General features: G+C 40.6%; 1 protein-coding gene across 11 annotated transcripts in view; it reads right to left on the bottom strand.

The window, feature by feature from the left end:
• L3MBTL4 (L3MBTL histone methyl-lysine binding protein 4) overlaps window positions 1–20,037 on the bottom strand; it is a 443,788-nt gene that overhangs the window by 67,648 nt on the left and 356,103 nt on the right. Inside the window, exon 17 of one of the 11 annotated variants that reach the window (XM_045041379.1) lies at window positions 3,774–19,880. The exons of the other annotated variants lie outside the window; for them this stretch is intronic. Coding sequence (XP_044897314.1) covers window positions 19,870–19,880 — 11 coding nt within the window. The 3' untranslated portion in view covers window positions 3,774–19,869. Of the gene's footprint in view, window positions 1–3,773; window positions 19,881–20,037 lie in introns of those variants that run through there. 11 annotated transcript variants of the gene reach the window in all.

Raw genomic sequence — 20,037 nt, 5'->3', positions numbered from 1 at the left:
GATTTCCTATGGAAAAATTTCACTTATACTTCACATGTACTTTAAAAATGAAAAAGTAAAATTAATTATATAATTCAACACGCTACAAGTATTTGTTAAGTACCACTTTTTGCCAAGCATCAGGTAAGATACTGTGGGAAATACTTAAAAATAAGGCAGGAGGCTGTAAGCTATTAAAAATGTTTGGAATAAGTCCTTAAAGTAATTGTTACTGAAAGTCATTTTCACATAAAAAGGACAATAACAATAAACTAGGTGCCAAGCACAGGGCTGTACCTTTTCCACATCATCTCACCTGGTCCTTAGTCACACTGGGAAGAATGATTATCTTTTAGTTCCCAGGTAAAAGCTAAGACTCAGAGAAGTGAAGAAACTTGCCCTAGTATGCGTAGTTTAACAGGGGCAGACTTATGATTTGAACCCAGTCTGCTTTCCATTCCTGCACAATGCCAATGCTAATACATAATGACTACACTTTTAACAAGTCTGCTTGTCTCATTTTAAAAATCTACCGGTGTAGGGGCACCTGGGTGGCTCAGTCTGTTAAGCATTCGACTTCAGCTCAGGTCATGATCGCACCATTTGTGGGTTTGAGCCCCGCGTCGGGCTCTGTGCTGACAGCTCAGAGCCTGGAGCTTCAGATTCTGTGTCTCCCTCTCTCTCTGCCCCTCCCCCACTTGTGCTCTGTCTCTCTCTCTCTCTCTCTCTCTCTCTCAAAAATAGACAAACATTACATTAAAAAAAAAATCTACCAGTCTGGCTTATTTATACCATATTTCCCAATGGAAAAAGTCACACTGAGATTAAATATAAATGTACCCCCACTTTATGCAATAGACATATCCCTGAAAAGTTATCCATAAACCAACATTTTTGCAATAGTGTTCTGTTTTTTGTCAAATTGGTATTTTTGCATACCACAGATTTATAGAGACAAACTCTCAATTTCTCATTCATACAAAATTGATAATTGTCACAACTCTTGCAAATTCCTCCTTATTTCTTACCTGACAGTACTCTTTTGCAATGTTCACGACTACCCTAATTTATTTATTTTGAACTGGATGGTCATCTATAAGAATTCCATGAAATGGGGGCATCTGCATGCATTTTTTGTAAAGTTAATAATCCCAGTGCAATTGGGGGCTCCTAATTTCCCCTCTCCTGCCATCTCTCACACACACTCAGGAGACGGCAATTTCCAGCCATTTTTATATTACAAATACAGCATTTACATTTACATAAATGTCTTTTCAGGGCACAAAATACAAAATGAATCTGTCATTGTTATTTGCTAATATATTCCAGGAAACTGCCTTGCTAAAGCCCACAGAGACAGAATAACACAAACCACTTACCTTTTCCCCTCTAAGGTATGCTAGCTGAAAGATGCCATCACATAAATAGTGCCTCTGCTAATTAATTAGTGCTGGCCATATTCATTTTTCTAAACTAAGAAATGTAGCCAAATAGTGTAATTTACATCTTTTTTGCCCTACTCTAGTTAAAATTAAAAAGGCCAGCATAAACTCAGCTGAAGAATATTGCTTACAATGATTCCTTTTTTCTAATTACTCAAATCAATGGGTATTAAAAAAAAACCCTCATATTCAGTTTGGTTGTTGGTTTTACACAATAGGGTGGCTAATTAAAACTACTGAACATTCTGGCCCATTCCAGAATGCAGTTTATGATTGTGAAAAGGTCACAAACTTGAAAATAAAGTTCCGTACGCCTCCTGCATTTAGCTAAATAATCACAGAGGGTGTTTCTATTTCTCTCTTCCAAGCAGCTTCTTTTCTTTTCCCTGCTTATTCATAAATGCCCGCAAGTAGCACCTCTCTTCTGCAGGGTGATCAAATTTACGGGGATCCCTCCAAGTGCCTCAGCAACGTGAAGGGCATTCATAAACAAGGATTCTGGTTTGGTTCTGATGAACATAAAATGAAACAAAGTCCTGAAAATAAAAAAAAAAAGGACATTCCAGAACATTCCAGAATAATTAGCTGAACTGCCACTGGGTATCTACAGCATTGATCTTCCAGGTATGTGACAAGTATATACTTTAAAGCCACTGCTTGGGGTGCCTGTGTGGCTCAGTAGGTTAAGTGTCCGTCTTTGGCTCAGGCCATGATCTCATGGTCTGTGAGTTCAAGCTCAGAGCCTGGAGCCTACTTTAGATTCTGTGTCTCCCTCTCTCTCTCTGCCCCTCCCCTGCCCATGCTCTGTCTCTCTTTCAAGAAGTAAATAAAAACATATATATATGTATGTATTATATATATATATATGTATATATGTATGTATTATATATATGTATACATATGTATGTATTTTTATATATTTATGTGTGTGTATATATATATGTATATATATGTGTATGTATATATATATATATATACACATACACATATATATACATATATATATATTTATATAAATAAAGCCATTGCTCATTGGTTGACAAGAGTGTACCTTTGCCCGTCCTTGATGGGCTCTCTTCAGGTAGGGCATCCACTCTCCCATCCCTCACCTCATAGTCCTCACTCATCCAATGAAACCCAAGCTTCATCTGGTCTTTCAAAATGAATCATAACCTCAAGGTAAGTCTGGATCTTTCCATGCTGTCAGTGTTGGGTTATCCCGTTTGTGGGTACGTACACTCCAGTTTTTGCTGTTTCTAAAATTCACTCTGTTTTACTCTCCCAAATCTTTACTATGTGTGGTTTCATGCTGCTCTTTAGTTCCAGGACTCCTACTTAAAGTGTTGGTGGATATTTTGCCTGTCATCTATCTGATGTCTGGTAGGATAACAACTGTTGGTTATACAGCATCACTTAAGTTATGTCAGCTGCAGATAAACAGGAATTTAGTTTAATCCGCAGATCCATCATGTTATTACCAACTTCTTTCATGTGGCTTTTCCTTTTGTCGACCCTTTCTGCAAGGGACTTTTTTTGAGCCTTACACAGAGATGTAAAAACAGAACAAGAGTCAAATGCTACATCAGCAGAAAGACAAAGACGTGGTATACATAATTTAAAGGAAATCATGGTCATTGTCCCCTTTGACTATTATTTCAAATAGAAACGACTTTGCTTACTTAAAATATTTTATAAGCCTTTGAAGAGCTTTCTGATGCCAGTGTCTTATCCCTAGGTCTACCTGACTTACATTAGTTAACACTTCCCCTTGCAACGACTTTTGCAAGAGGTGAGTGTTAATCTTTAACTGTCTGAGAAGGTGGTAGACAAACTGCAGGAGGCAGTCTGGTGGATATATGGTTTGCTAAAGGCAGCAGATGATTAAAAACCTAAGGTTGTGGGTTCTTATCTCAGCTGCTCCTTCAATCTGCCAGAGAAGCATGGGAGAGATCATGAAACTTACCCAGTTTCGTCAGCTAAAATACCATATTGGGATCAGAATAACCACAGTGAGGAATGATGTCACTACAAAGGGCTATTTAGTGAGGACTCATAATAATGACCATAGAGTATGATTACAAACATAAGGAGCTGACTAATATTAATAGTTTTATTAATATTACATGCTAGTTAATTATTTAATAATATTTACATTCAAAAATTTTTAATTTCTTTCTTTTTTTAAATTTTTTTTAATGTTTGTTTAATTTTGAGAGAGAGAGAGAGAGAGAGAGAGAGAGACAGAGCATGAATGAGGGAGGGGCAGAGAGAGGGAGACACATAATCCAAAGCAGGCTCCACACTCTGCTGAGCTGTCAGCACAGAGCCCCATGTGGGGCTTGAACTCAAGAACCGTGAGATCATGATCTGAGCTGAAGTTGGATGCTTAACTGACTGAGCCACCCAGGCAACCCATGAATTTAAAATTTCAAAATAGAGAAGTTAAACGATTTGCCAAAAGCTGTACAACAAACCAGTTTCTAGAGCTAAGAGTCTATCCCTAACTTCTTACATTACTTTTCCTCACCCTGGGTTTGATTTAACTACAATAAAACTAAGATGATCAATCCTCTCTCAAGCAGGAATCTAAACTGTTTTGCATGCCCACTAGTGAACAGCTAATGTCCATGCAGATGAGACCTAGGAAGATTCTGATAGTGGAGACTGCCCTACCCGAAGTTCTAGAGAAAGGGAACTATTTGGTTTCTCGCAAGATTGCCAATTTTCAGATAATGAGACCACAGCAGAACACGCTCAGTATTAAAATAACACTCCATATATTTTTAACTGGGTAATTTTAAATGTTGGCAACTTAAACATTTTTTTCTCTTCGCATGTTAAACAGAATCTGTAAGGACACCAATAAAAATCAAAGCTTAAATTACTGAAGCTGTGACCACCTCTTATTCCATGTTCTTTACTACTAAACAAATATGAGAAATGAATTACTGTAATTTCTTTCAGTAAGTGAGGGACTAACCAAACAAAAATTACAATAAAAGCACAGGTAGAATTAATTAAGTGCAAGCAGTAGCAAGGTTCTCGTTGGTCCTACGGAAGACATGGCTCTGCCGTCTCAAAAAATCCCCTCCTACTTGCCAGAGAGAATGCTTGCATACGTTGTCCAAAAGTCGTGAAGCTACTTTGGTAAAGGGAAAATGAGAATAAAATAGCTTTCAGTAAGTAAAATGATCATAATTTGTAGACGACACGTTCATCTACCTGGAAAACACAAATCAATTACATGGAGAAATTACACATACGGAGAGAATTTGACCGAGTGGTAGGGTCGAAATTAATGTTCAGAAATTGACAGACTTTACACACAAACAATGCTGGCTGGAGGGCACAGAGGAAGAAATGATTCCATCTGTTGTAGCAACAGAAATAATAAAGTGCTTAGGAATAAACTTCATAAGAAGGCTATGATTTCCACATAAAGAAAACTAAAAACACTACCAAGAAACAAGAAACATTTGAACAGGGAAAGGCTTATTACACCTAGCTTTGTAAAGGGGCAAATTCAAAGTTAAATCATAAATTTAATACAATCTCGATAAGACTACCAACAGGATTTTGTATTTGTACCAGAAAAATTGATACTGAAGTTCATTTGGAAAAATGAATAAGCAAGAGTAGCTGGGGAAATTTTAAAAAGGAAGAGCATTAAGAGAGACAATGCTGCTATTTAGATTTTAAGATCTTATATAAAGCTATAGCAGTTAAAACAATGTGGCACTAACATATGAACAGATAGGCATATCGATGCAAATAAACCAAAATACCTAAGAGAATTTAACATATCATATAATATGATAAATAGGGATTTCGAGCCAGGGGGGAAAACATGGCCTATTTAACCAGTACAGTAGGAAAAAGGAAAGTTAAATCGCTACCTCACATGTCACATGGATTTAAATTCCAAATGGAGCAATACTTCTAACTAAAAAAAAAAAAAAAAAAAAAAAAAAGAAGCAATAAAATGATAAGAAACCAATGTAAATTTCTTTTTAAGGAAACAAAAGCCCCTTAACATGATACAAAATTAGAAGCCACAAAGAAGTCTGATATCTTTGAATACAAAAAAAAAAAATATTAAAAGCCTAAAAAGTGCTGTTAGCAAGTCCAAGACAAATGATAAACTGAAAAGCAGCACTTAACAATTTGCAATACAGAAAAATGGCTAATTTCCCTATATATACACACAGAGCCACAATTAAATAGAAAAAAAACGGAAATAAGATTTAAAGGAGCGTTCACAGAAAAATGAATACAAACGGCTCTTGTAATATGAAAAGATGCTCACTCTCACTTTGAATACTACTTCTAAGCCTATTTGATTAGTGTGGATGAACAAATTCTCCAACGCAATATGTGCAAACAGAGGCCCTCTCACACATTGTCAGTGGGCCTATACCGGTGCAAGTTTATGGAGATAAGTGTGGCATTATCTAAAAGGCGCATCCCACTGATCGGCAATTCCACTTCCAGAATCTATCCCATAGACTCTCAGAAATGTAAAATGATGAGCGTAGACCATTCTGTTAAGCATTCATTACATAGCAAACACTGAAAATCACTTAGACTGCTGTTGACAGGGAATGGTCAAATAAATTATAATCCACGTGGTAGAAAAGGGTGAGGGAGCTCCATATGTACTGATATGAACCATCTGTCAAGTTTTACTGCCAAATGAAGACAGAGAGGTGTTTAACAGTATATACAGCATGCCATCACTTGCATAGATACGCAACACACATATAAGTAAGGAGAGAGTTAAGTTTGGAGAGACACACAGAAAGAGGGTCAGCGTGATGTGATTACCGCTGGGGAGAGAAGATGGCTCTGGAGGACAGGAGCAGGGAGGGCCCTGGGTTTCCACTCTGTACCCCTTTATACCTTTTGAATTTTGTACCTGCACATGTCATGCCTATTAAAAATCAGTAATATGCGTTTAGCTTTCTCAAAATCTGAGTGATAGAGCCAGTAGCCAGCAAAAAGCCAAATCTGGGAGAATTACATCATTAGATGAAAGTAGGCAGATCACATGCGTATGTACATTTTCTGTTTCTCGTGTTAATTTTCATTGTTTTACTAAAAACAAATGACGTGTTCCATATCCGTTTGTCTTCAGAAAGAAGAGGCTTTTGGGGGGGGGGGCGGGGAGATAACACTAATTCATGTTTTATTTAGCTGGCTTCCCTTCTCAGACTTGCTGGTGCTTCTTCTAACATCAGTTGGAACACTGCAAGTTTATTGCAGAGAAGAGAGAAAAGGGAAAAAAGAAAAAAATAATCTTTGATTCCTGAGTCTCAAGGGTGATAAAACTTAGTCAACCATCTTACTTGAGCAGGCCCAGTGCATTTGCTTTTGCCCCACTTCAAATTTCACCAAATAAAGTGTTTCAAAATTGTCATATTTACTGCTATCTCAATTTTCCTCTATTTCATTAATTTTCTAAGAATTTTCTGGGTTGAAATTTCACTGCATTTAAAAATCTCCTATAATAATGATGTAAAACATTTAAAAATAGGCATATGAACACAGTATGCAAACTGACCTATATAAATCATAAATAGCCAGGCAGCTAAATCAAGCCCAATGGTATTTTTCCCTGATAAATACAAAAAGCATATTGTAGTGTAATACTCAATGTGCTAACAGATGCATTATTTCTACCATCTCATGTTTTTCTTTATCTAGCTGGTTCCATGTGTTTCAATTTTATAGTTGTTCTTTCACTAGCCTGACCCATTAAAATACTCCAATTGTTACTTGCTAGGAAGCTGGAGTTTGTGATCACTGAGAAGCTTCATGTGACCCAAGTTTCAAGCCCAGCTGTTTTTCAGATTTATGTCCCCCAGCCCCACCTCCGTAGGAGTAGGGAGATCATGAAGCATTATTTTAGCTTCAATCTAAAGGGACTTTTGCAAGCTGATCCACCTGTTTCCAAGAACCATAACAGAACCAGGAGCAGAGTGTTCTTGTGTTTTTGAGAAGATAAATCCCATCCTTCACCTACTTTCAGATCAGCAGAGAATATACAAGAAACACGACTTCTCTGTGCCCACCTTCTGAGCCATTTTCAAGTTGCTGGAAGGGACCATCCTTCGCGTCTTGTGTAATTCACAGACCCGAAGCATCTTATTCTTGTAGGATATAGTTACCATGCTCCACATGGAGACTCATGCAGGATGCTTCCCTTCGAAGTAAAACGCAAAACTGGAAACTTGATTTCTACAAATCCCAGGTTATATTGGCTTGATACATAGCAACAGGTTAAGTTATTTTGCTTGCAAAATGCAAATGAATAACTAGTAGAACAGATCTGCAACTACAACCACCTACAACTGCGTAGCCAACTGTAACCTCTGTTAACATGGGCTTGAAGGATTACGGTTTGGAAAACTTTATTCTTCACCTCCGTGTAATGACATTTGAGATCGGACAAAGGAGGCTTCATGATAAATGTAAGGGAATACCTGGTTCTCCAAAGATCTAAGTTCGCGATTCACCCCTGCCCCGGCCCCCCTATTTCTCCCAGTCTGTCAGACAGTACGGTGCTTCAGTTAATGTATAAAAGAGCTGGTTTTAAAGAGGGAAATAAAAGTTGGCTCCAGAGGAGTAGATGGCACTGGGAGGAAAGGAGTTGTAGAAGAACTTGCAGAAAAACATAAGGAGTAAAATAACTCACATCCATAGGCAGGAGAAATAACACTTGGAACAAGTTAGGAGACGTGGAACATCTGTATACTGTTCCAGCTCAGGGATTAGAGAGAAGCACAAGGACACTGAATCTACTGACTGCAGCTACCTTGTGAGCCTGGCTAGCAGGCTTCGCTCTCCCCAGGTTGGAGACGGACAGAAACCACACCGCAACAATGTAAACCCCCTCAAAGACAATGTGTGACCTAGTTCCCGGGGCACTGCCCTGGTGACAGGCCTCCACAGTACTGGTGACTCTACAAATAACACAACTCTCTCTGCGTGGAGTGGAGGTAAGTGCTGCCCAAGAAAACACTGCCACTGGAGAAGATGTGAACATGAACACTTCCTAGACAGATGATCAAATATATATGTATGTCCATCCTGCCACATATTGATGTCAGTTTCAGCAGAATGGGCGTTTTCTGGGAAAAAAAGAAATGGTGCTTCTGCAGTTGATTCAATCTTAGCTACTACTGGAAAGATCCTGCAAAGAGGAAGTGTTTATAACTGCACTCAGTTCAGGAGAGAGGACACAACTGGGGAAGCCAACTCTGACCTTTGTCTGAGACAGACTCCAAATATCTCCTTGGATTTGGGGGAAGGAAGGACTCCAGGATGGAGCAAGAAACTGTACTTCTCAGCTATCTGTGAACAATAAGGTTCTGTATAAAGAAAATGCAGTTGAGTCTCATATCCACAGGTGGCTTCTCCAGGTGAAGAGACCCTGTGTGCTAAGGAAAAATAAGATTTTCCAAAGTAGAAAATGTATTTTTAAAATGATTCCAAATATCTCATTGTTGTTTTATCATCACCTCTTCCCCATTTCTCAATATTTAATATACGTTTATTTCACCTACATGCTCTAATCAATGTAAATTCTTCAGCGTTAACATGCTGTTTTTCTAATCTCATTATGATGAGACCAAAGGCCTAACAAGTAACTTTCACTGTAATGAAATTTTGCTGTATGAAGTATTTACGTCTCAATGAGATTTAACCAATAGCAATGCAGATCAAAATAAGTTACTTAAACATTGTTTTAATAAAGACACTAGAAAATAATTCTAGGGGATACTAAAATCATTTTTCAAGTGTTCTCCTGACTTGGTGATCAAGTAAGAGACAGTAACACTGAAGGGGGAGTGGGCACATTGGTAAATAAAAGATGAGTGCTATGATGTGTCAATGTTGAAGGAATATCTGATGGAAAGAAATCAAAAATACAAACGCCTACATTCCCTTGAACAAGCAAATATTTAAGAGAGAGCTTTGGGTCAAACAATCATTGCCTCATAAATAATAAACAATTCTATCACCCATTTCTGCATGTTATCATTGAGGAGATGTAATGGACTGAATATTTGTGTCCCCCCTTTCTGCCCCCCCAAAGCAATGCTACTTGGAGATGGGAACTTTGGGAGGTAATTAGAGTTGGATTAGGTCATGAAGGTGGGGCCCTCATGATGGGATTAGTGCCCAGATATTATGAGCTGCCAGAGAGGTTGCTCATGTTCTCCCTTCACCATCCCCCACACAAAGAAGTGAGCACACGACAAGATGGCAGCCACCTACAAGCCAAGAAAAGGCCTCAGAAAGAAATCCATCTTGCTGGCTGCTTGATCTGGGACTTTTAGCCTCCAGTATGTACTATTTTGTTATGGCAGCCCAAGTCAACTAAGATAGTAAGTTTCTAAGATCACTTGCTATGAAACTATAGAACAAAAAAGAAAAGGAGAAACTTCTCTTGCTTTTAAAAATACTCTGCTACATATTTGAATGCTGGAATCAGCTCTTTATCTTTATCTAATGACATTTCCCCCCCTTTTTGAAGGTTTGTACTAAAAGAAAGCCTTCACTTTTTAGGTTTTCCCCCTCATTTAAACTAAGGGGTGAGGGAAAGGGGCTCTAGATCCTTTCTTGTGAATCTTTTTTTTTTTTTTTTTGATTTAGAGTTTTGCAAAATCTCTTAACTGGCTGATTTTTCAAAAATTAAGTTTGACTTGGAGTTTATTATTACTTACACACACACACACACACTCACTCACTCACTCACTCACACACCCTCTTCTTTCCAATGTTCTGGGACCTCAGGCTCTAATAGTGACACTGGACAAGTGTGGTTATACCAAAGTCACTTGATACTGGATAAGCTCCTGCCTTTATAGAAAAAGGTCAGGTGTCTCTGAGACTGAAATCCATTGCTTGGCTGACCAATAAATTTGTGTCAACATGTAGAACTTCAATTAGTAGCAGATTATGACATTGCTGATTAAAAATACTCCAAGCCATGATAATTAATGAACAAATTAGATAAACAAAATGCACAATAAAATAAATGTTCACTGGCTGAAATCAAAATGATTGTTAGGAATGTCTGGGTATTAGGAAGAAACGCATACTTTTAAAAGAATCATTTTCATATATTAAACGTTTTTCATTCTCTCCTTTTTAAATTGTAAGAGCAATACATGTATAGTGAAGAAACATGAGACATTTTCAAAAAGCCCAAGGACTACAGAAAGAAACTACAACACCTACAATTTCACTTCTCGGAAATAAACCATGCAAGATATTTGGGGTTATAGTTCAGGCTTTTTCCTCTGCAAACAATTCAATAAACTTAAAAAAATTCAACAAATAGACCACATTAAAGATTTCCTCTAAGCTAGCGGTTCTCAACCAAAGACCATTTTGTCTCCCTCCACCAGGAGATAATTAGAAATGTCCAGAGTCATTATTTTTGGAGGGGGGGGGCGGAGTTGCTAATAGCATCTAGTGAGTACAAGACAGGGATTCTGTTACACATGCCACAGTGCATGGAGCAGCCCCAAGAACAAAGAAGTATCTGGCCCCAGCTGTCAACAGTGCTGATGTGAGCAGAAACCCTACCTTACCTATTACAGAGCTAAAAACCTTGCTATTCAGAGTCTACTCCATGAAACAATTATTGAGCACCTGCCATGAGTGTGTACATTCAAAGATAAACAGGACCCCAGCCATCTTTGTTGAGTGTAGGTGACAGGTAAGCAAATAAACCTAAGTGAACTTTTTTCTCACATTGCTTTGGAAGGAAGGAGCCCCTTGAGTGGCCTAACTCCTTGATGCCCGACACTTGGAATTCATGGTTTATGAAAGGAACCTAAGTTAGTCTAGTCTGAACAAGACAGGCACTCAAGGATAGCAAGCACCTAAGACACCCTGTTTTAGGGTCAGCTTGCCCCTCACTCTGGCTCCCCTACAGCGGAGCTGCAACTCTCAACTCTCAGCTGTAGAGTCAGAAGAGAAAAGATTAAGTCAACATGATAATATCACCATGTTACAAATCACACTGTTTCTCTGAAATCCAAAATGTCTTTCTGCCTTGCCTCTTAAGGGTTAAAATAAAAGAATAACAACAATGAAACATGTGATCTGCCTAGAAAATGCCTGTGTCACAAGAAAAAAACAGCAGCTTCTGACACTTTTTATGAATTCCTGGCCAAGAGTCAGTTATTGTGCTGTTATACACCCATAACTTTACTCAATCCTCATAACCACAGAAAGCTAACACCAACTTCCAGAGGAGCATGGTGAGGTTTGGGAGTGAAGCGGCCTGCCAAGCGACCAAGACATGTGGTCTTGGTCTGTCCATGGCAGAACCTGGAGGCCTCGGCCATCAAGGCCATCCATCCTGTTGGTGTGGCCTGTGGAACCTGCATTTCGGGGTCTAGGGTCACACCCCAGGGGAGCAGCAGGGTCCTCTAGCCACCAGCCTCAGGCCTGTGCAGCATCAGAGACTTCCAAGACTACGCCCACCATGCCTGTCCCGCCTCTTTTCACCCATCAGCTTCCTACAGGTTGATGAGTGCCAGGACCTCATGGGGATCTTCAAATGATTCATTCCCTTAATTGCTCCCAACCTCTTGGCCTTATTCTTTCTTCACTACCCTCTTCTTTCTGCTCAGATTCAGTGGAAATTTTTTTATGTCCCGCAAATACTTCACATTTCCTTATTTCTCTGTCTTTTCATTGCAACCATCTGGCCAAAATTGCAGTCTGAGAGCCTCGCTAACTGCTTTTTCTGTGCCTGCAGACGCATCCTAACAGGACAGATTGGTTCCACTAAAACTCCATAACCATCAAGGGCTGCCCAGCAGCCCCACGACCCTCGCTGGCTCACTTGCTTTTCCACTCTCGAGGCACAGTGTTTCAAACCTCCCTTCCCTCGGTCCTGCCATTTAGGCTCCCTCAGCTGCCGCCTGTCTCTGAACCCCTCCAGCAGATGATCCGGCTGCCTACTTTATAGAAAAAAATAGAAGCCACAAACTGGAAAGCCTGAATCTTCCTCAAACTGAGCTTATGGAAGCTGTCTCTCTGCCCACCTGAGGCAAATCTCATCTTCTTGAGCCTTCTCAGAAACTATGACTTCAGTAATCCCTTCTATCTTGTATAAATTCAACCTGCCTCACCAGGATCCTTCCACTGGTGCTGGAACACTCTTGAGTGCCTCTCATTTAACACACACACACACACACACACACACACACACACACACACAGCTCCTAGACGGCCCATGTACTGCCAGTCCTCACCCTATCTCCCTCCTGAGCTTCTCAGCTGACCTTGAATAAGTTGTCTTACTGGCTGTCTCCCTATCTCTACCTCCCATACTCTCCTCAGTCACTTGAATCTGACCATGACTCCACCAAGGCTTTCATTAGTGTCCTTGATGACCTTGGCATCATTCAATCCAACATAATTTATTTTCAGTCCCACGTAGAGTTTTCAGTACTCATCTTACTTGACCTCTCAGCACATCCAGTGCTGGAACCCTTCCTTCTTAACAGACTCTTTTCTCTAGATGCTCATGACACAGCAGCCCTTGCCTCTCTTACTTTTTGAGCAGATGGTCCTCCCTGTCCCTACGACTCATTCCCTTGGAACCAGCCCTTAAGGGTTAGAGTTCCTCAAGATTTGGTTCTAGGCCTTCCTAGAACCCCCATCCCCTTCACACCCTCTCCCAAATTGATTGCACCCAGACCCCGGAGTTCAATTGCCACCTCTATGCACACTACCCCCAATAGTTAATCTCCAGTCCAAACTTCACTTCTGAACTCCAGCTATAGCCCCATATACTTGCTACCTGACATTTTCTTCTGGCTTTCTCAAATGCCTCTCAAAACCCTACATACTTGAACCCAACTCAGTATTCTCACTCCTGCCCCCGCGGCCCTCAAATCCCAAACCTGGTCATTTTCAAGTTTCCTTAGTGAAAGGCATTATACACTTTCAGTTGCCCAAGTCATTCTTAATAGCCCCCATCACTCATCCCCAGTATCCTCTCGGTGTTTACCTCTTGAATAATCTTGAATATGTTCTCTTCTCTCCATCCTTTCCATATCACCATGCACCTCCGAGCCACCATCACCTTTATCCTGGAAACTTCACTAGTTTTCCAACTGATCAGACTGTATCTATTCTGTTCCTTATCATCCACTTCCCCTGCTTTAAACCCATCAACGCCTTGCCATTGTGTTCAGTACAAAGACCAGACTCTACTTCTCCAGGCTCTTCTTGAACTATGATATTTTCACAACCATCCATTCTCTCTTCTCAAGCTATACTGACTTTTTCTTAGTCCCTGATGCTTTACTGTCCCGCCCCCCACAAGGCTTTTGTACAACTACCCTCTGCTGCTCTGATCCTTCTTCCCTCCTCCTGCCTCATCACCTTCTGCCCATCCTTTAAGTCGTAGCTTAAATGTCCCCTTTCTCAGAAACCTTATGTTATTTCCTCAGTTACGTCAAGTCTTCTTATAATAAAAGTCTCACATAAATTCTTCTCTATATCACTTGCCACAGGTACAGGTTGATATTTTTAAAATAAGGTCATTTGATTAATCTGTCGTCCCAGCTAGAATGTAATATTTACTGAAGGTAGGGACTGTTGTTTTTTTTTTTTTGACAAGTGATAGACCCAGTGTCTAATACAGTGCTTGTCAAGCAGTAGACTATAAATGGTTATTAAATAGATGACTGAACGAATTCCAACCCTATGCTCTTAACCACGATGTAAATAGAGATCGAAGGTTTTGAGTTAAATGACAGAATGATGAATTTTTAAATTTCACTTCCAATGACCAACATTTTCCAGAGCTTACTAACTAAAAACAAAACAAAACAAAACAAAACAAAACTATTTGCTTCTGTATTTCTTTACTTGGATGGGCTACCATTAGACTGACTGTAACTCACAGTGTTGGTCGCACAGTACTTGCTCCGTAAAATGTTTGTTGAACAGCTGATCTTAGAGTGAAAGGATCCTTTGGTAGGTTCATTATTTTGTAATTTTGTTTCATTGAATCAGCAGAAATTAAATATGACTGTTTTCTCAAGAGCACCAGTAACTGATAACTGCTTCTGTTTTTCAGAGACGCTTGGACTAGGCAACATTTTAAATTGTGTTTGGAATGTAAGTGTCCGGATGACTGCTTTAAGGAAAATCCCTGTAAGAATGCAGTAAAAGAACACTAATATTGACATATGGCACTAGTTCTCTGAAGCAGAGTGAGAACACTTCACCAACTAATTACACTTTGAAGAAAATACACATATCCTTCATTTGAGTCTATGTTCATGCCATGACCACAGATGGATTTGGTGGGGGGTTGGCCAATCCCTCTCCCACTTTCTCTCAAACTGGCACTCAAAAAGGTGTTTCTTATGCAGACGGAACACAGGTTGGCGACCCCGGCCTCTGCTGCAAAGCTCCTCATCAGGACATTATTACCCCACCATGCTGCCTTCGTGGTGACTGACCACAAATTGGTGCTGGTGCCAGTCAGCCATTCATTAGGCATGTGGCCCTGGGAAGGGCCCATTATTTACACCCTTTGTGCTGCTGTTTCTCCATATTAAAAGAGAAGAAGAAGATAACACAATGCAACTTAGAGAGAAGCAACCTGCTGGGGCCTGGCACACAGTGAGCATCATTCACCTTCATCCAGTCTTCTCCCTATCCTTAAGTGGCTCAACAGAAGAGTAATTTTGCTCCCGAAGACCACAGAACTGGCTTTGCTTCTGGTTTACCTAACTATTTTTTCAGTTTAAGTCTTGAAAATAGATTGGCCTGTGAGTTGAACTTACACCTCCCCAGACTTAACAAGGGTCTTAATAAGCCCCCAGGGCACTGGCTGGCCCATGAGAAATCCAGCTGGTAGCCGCTATTGCAGCTTCCTTTCTCCGTTATTCTGATTACTTCTTGGACAGAGTGAAAGTTCCTGGAAACGGGAAATTTTCAATTTGTTTTATTAAAGTGCTTTCAGAAAAGTAGTTTTGCACAATAAGCCCAATTTGTAATTGCACAGAACACCTATGCAATTCGACTACATTCTGTACTTGTTAATACAAATTTTTAACCAGTCAAGATGTGAGCTAGCAAAATGCCACAAAACATGGATGTGAAGTCAGTAAGGCAGTAAATACAGTCCTTTGAGTACTAAAAGCAGTTAGCACTGCACTTACGCTACTCAATTGGGTATAATAATTATCAAGAGACCAAAATTTTAAAAAATCATTACAAAGTGCCTGACCAGGAGTTTATCAAGTGCTCTAAGAAGTGACACAATATTTGGAGGTCAAAAGAAGGACTCAACGTTAATTCTCTGTATTCTTTTCCTCCAGATAAAGTACTCCGTAAAATCGAACTTCTCACCAAATCCTATTTTCCGCATGTACTTCCCCATGTGTGTCAGAGACATTCTTTAGGACCAAAGAAAATCCTGGTTAATCTAGTCTTAGCCTTTTCCTTTAGTTAGAAACTCTGCAAAAACTCGTTAGCCTCACCATTTTGAAAAGCAATTAACCTTGTAGTCTTCAGAATAATAAAAATATTAATAATGTCCCTGCATAGTTTTTCCAATTTGAGAAAAGTTTCTTAGTCTTTATAAATGTTAATGCTCTCTATTATTAATACCTGTGCACATTAATTTCTGAAGTATTTCATTTAAGCAACTCAACAAAATCAATGCCTAATGTTTTCCAAAATGCAAATGCGGCCTGACTCCAGTGTGCACAGTGGCTCTAAGATTTGCTATTTGAAGATCTACTGTGTCCCCTAGTCGCCCCATGGGCTGTGGCTGTGAAGTGTGCAACTTCTGGTTTTTAATGGAGACTTTTTTTTTTCTCTTAGGGCAATAACATGGGTCTGAAATGAGTTCTGGAGAGAGGGAGGGAAAATAGAAGATTTTTTTTTCCCAGCAGGTGATCTGCTCATAATGGGAAAAAAAAGTTTTTAAGCAAATTTTGCTGTGGAACATGTACTGATTTGCTCTTACATCCTTAGCAGTTTTCTGAAGATGCTGTATATTAAAGAATAATGAACAGGTGACGTCAACAAGTTGGTAACTTATTTGGTCTCTTTCTGAAATTAGTTTTCCTTCCTGCTCCATGTGTCTGGGGGAAGCACACGCGAAAGGTAATGGTAGCAGCCGCTTGGAGGGTCAGGGTTCGGCTGTGAGAGCCCTCAGTGTGAATCCTGGGGCTCTCTCTCAGCCTCCCACACCGCACAGAGGTCCTCTGCGGACTCCTCCTGCACTTATTCCCGCTGCATCTTCAATGCGCAAACAAGTCAAGAATATGCAGTGCCCATCTAGTTTGGCTGCCCGGGTGGAAGCATTCTCATTAAAACCCTGCGGGCCCTGGTGCAATGAGATGCCAGTTAAGCCCATCACAGTCCGCATCTGTATCTTCATTCATTCAAGAACTGGGTAGAAATCCTGTTGCATTTCCTTGGTAGGGCAGATTCGGTGGATGAATTTGGCCATTTCTTGAAAATTTCCTAAGTGGATGGAATTTACTCTGTAACTTTGATGGAGACTCTGGCCTTTGCCCTGGGACGCCACCAGCTCTCCTGCGTTTTGTTGGGAGACTTAAGCATGCAGTACCCGTACTGATGAAAGGTATCTTGAGGGGTACCGTGCTCTATCAACGGACCCTGGCATCATAAATGCCCTATTTGCCAGCACTGGCTTTCAGTATATTGCATTAAAAATTCCTGGCTTTGCAGGATGTGCATCAATAGCAGGGACGACTGAAAGTAGCAGTTATGGCCATGGGAGCGGCCATGCCGGCACCCAGCGGGGTCTTGCAACATTTCTAATCAGTTAGCTATTCTGTCTCATTAAGCACTGATGGCACATTTTTGGCCACCGAGCTCTGTGCTTGATTACTGACGGGCTTCCCTCGCCGGTTCTCTGTTATCGCATTGCTCAATTATAAAATGTCTCTTTTGGAGTTCTTTGCAAAGCAATTGGAGGTAGTTCCAAAGACTTACTAAGAACTTAGAGAAAACCCTTGGTAATGACTAAAATACTGCTTTTAACTCAATTTCATAAGCATTTTTTTTCTTTAATTTGAAAATTACACATACAGACGGGTGCTGAAAGCATATTATCGATCGGAAATTTCTGTCAACTGGCACCATTGCATCAATCAATACAACTTCAAGTGATGTTGAAACAATGGCTCAGAGGTTTAGGAAGTCTGTGGAGTGCTTTTTGAATCATAAAGCAATAAAATATGTTCAACGTATTTTCAATATGAAATTAATTGCAGTTTTCAGAGGATGGCAGTTGACATATATTGGATCAATATATTGTATTAATCAATATGCTGGATTACAATAAATATGAATCAGTGCCTGCTCCCCGCCAGATACTAGTCACAGTGAACAACAGGGCTTACTGTACTTTATATGCCTCTTGTGGTATAATAAATATCAGTTTCCAGACATTTAAGCAAATGGCAAAAAAAGGTCAAATATCCTTGTTTGCAGCTGAAAGGGCAGTGAGTTACAAAATTCATATGTATTTTTTCCCATCTAACCGTCTGTGGTAACAGAGAGAGTCTCGATTTAAGTTTTGCAAATAGCTGGCTCTTACTTTGCCAATGGTGAAGAATTTTCTGTTTCAAGATTCAGTGAGTAAGTAGGCTAATGGGCATAAAGAATTCTGACATTGTTAGTTTTTAGAGAAAGAACAAGTCAACAAACTGGAAAATGTACCGCAATGGCCTGAAATTGGGCTATGCAAATTGAGTGCCACAGATCTCTAAACTACAGTGCGCACTAGATGGTCAGGCAGAATCCATTTACAACTCACAGAATTCCAATAGAATGTTGTGTCAACTTATTCTCTCCACAACACATTGAATATCTGGAAGGACAAGTCCAGTGTTTGAACATGTGATTATTACCCTGCTCTTGTTTCTTATGTCTTCCTATTTTTAAGTGGTAGAGGGAGATGTCTCACAGATTTCCAGCCGGTGTTGGCTCTTTAAAACGTATTAGACTGAGGGGCGCCTGGGTGGTTCGGTTAGTTAAATGTCTGAATTTGGCTCAGGTCATCATCTCACAGTTTGTGGGTTCGAGCCCCACGTTGAGGTGTCTGCCGTTGGTGCGGAGCCTGCTTTGGAACCTCTTGTCTCCCTCTTTCACTGCCCTCCCCCCTCATAAATAAATAAATAAATAAATAAATAAATAAATAAATAAACAAACATTAAAACGTATGCATACAATGCTGAGATAATTAAGACATTTGTAATCTATGTGTAATAGTAAAACAACTGCTTGCATAGCTGAAATATAAATTCAATAAGGCAATAAATACTCTACAGAGAAAGGCGCAAGGGACTTGGCTCCAGAAACGCTACAAATTTCATTCAGTACTGAGTGTTCACTGCAGGACTGGCGTGAGGCCAGGCCCAGAAGATACAGAAAATAAGCAAAGATTCCCGGCCTACGAGCTCATGGTCCAGAGGGCACACCTCAACGATGTCTACACGCTATGTACAATATGGGCAGATGAACTCACTGTTATCTGAGAGGTGACTGAAGGAGGAATCGTGGCGTGCAAATGCCATTGCGGAGTCCAACTCACCAGGCCCAGTGAAGCTCTGTACTCCTCACATGTCTTGCCAGTGTGACTGGGGCTGCTGGCGGGCACCGCGTCTGCTTCTTTCCCTTCCTTGCAGACAGGCTCTCGGTGCTCTCGTGAGCTTGCCTATTTAGTGACAACATCTTTCCCACAGGAGCCTCTCACAAACCCACCTTTACAGCATCACGCGTGTTAGTGTGGAGCAATGGGCTGAATGAATGACCCCTGAGCCGGCCTGAGTCTTCGTGTTGATCTTTTTGGCGAACAGACTGATGCACACGTCACCGTCGCTCTAGCCCCTGTAAGCGTCTGCTCGTGTTAGGAGGTGAACGGGATGGTGGCCCAGGGTGTAGGCTCTACAGTAAGACCTGGGTTCAAACCCTGGCTCCATCATCTTTAACAGCGGGACCAAGGGTACACGATGTAATTCCTGTACCTTGGTTTCCTCTCGGTAAAACAGGGTGAAAAGCAGTACCCTCAACATCAGATTAAGACTATCATATCAGATCATTGAAATAAATAACACACACGGTACTCATACTGTCAGCTCATGGAAACACTCAGCAAATGTCCTTCTTTTCTCCCCTTGCCCTCTGCCTCTGCGCTTCCCTTGATGTCCACTTCATGTGTCCGTACCCTTCAGGAGTGGACCCCGTGTCACTCCCTCAGAGAAGCCTCTCTGACCCTCTGGCACCCCATGCTGCTCTTTCTGGGCACTTACTTCAGCTGTAACCTTCCCCGGCTTGGTGTCAGTCACTCTCACCAGACGGTGGGCTCCATGACAGCTGAGACCAGCTTTGCTCTTGTTCACTGTGGTCTCCGCCATGCCTAGAATAATGCTGGGTATGTAGAAAATATGTGTTGAATGGCCACATGAACACATGAAGGATTCTGCCACCACAAAAATGGTTCTGTGGAAATGCCTCAGGGCCCTTGCATGGTTAGGGGGCAGCACCAAGTGGGTGGGCTTCCCTCTTTCCCCTCCTAGGAGTTCAG

Source organism: Felis catus, chromosome D3, assembly GCF_018350175.1.
Source record: "Felis catus isolate Fca126 chromosome D3, F.catus_Fca126_mat1.0, whole genome shotgun sequence".
Classification (NCBI taxonomy): Eukaryota; Metazoa; Chordata; class Mammalia; order Carnivora; family Felidae; genus Felis; species Felis catus.
Note: the sequence above shows the minus strand (reverse complement) of the source record. Positions and strands in the feature narration are given on the sequence as shown.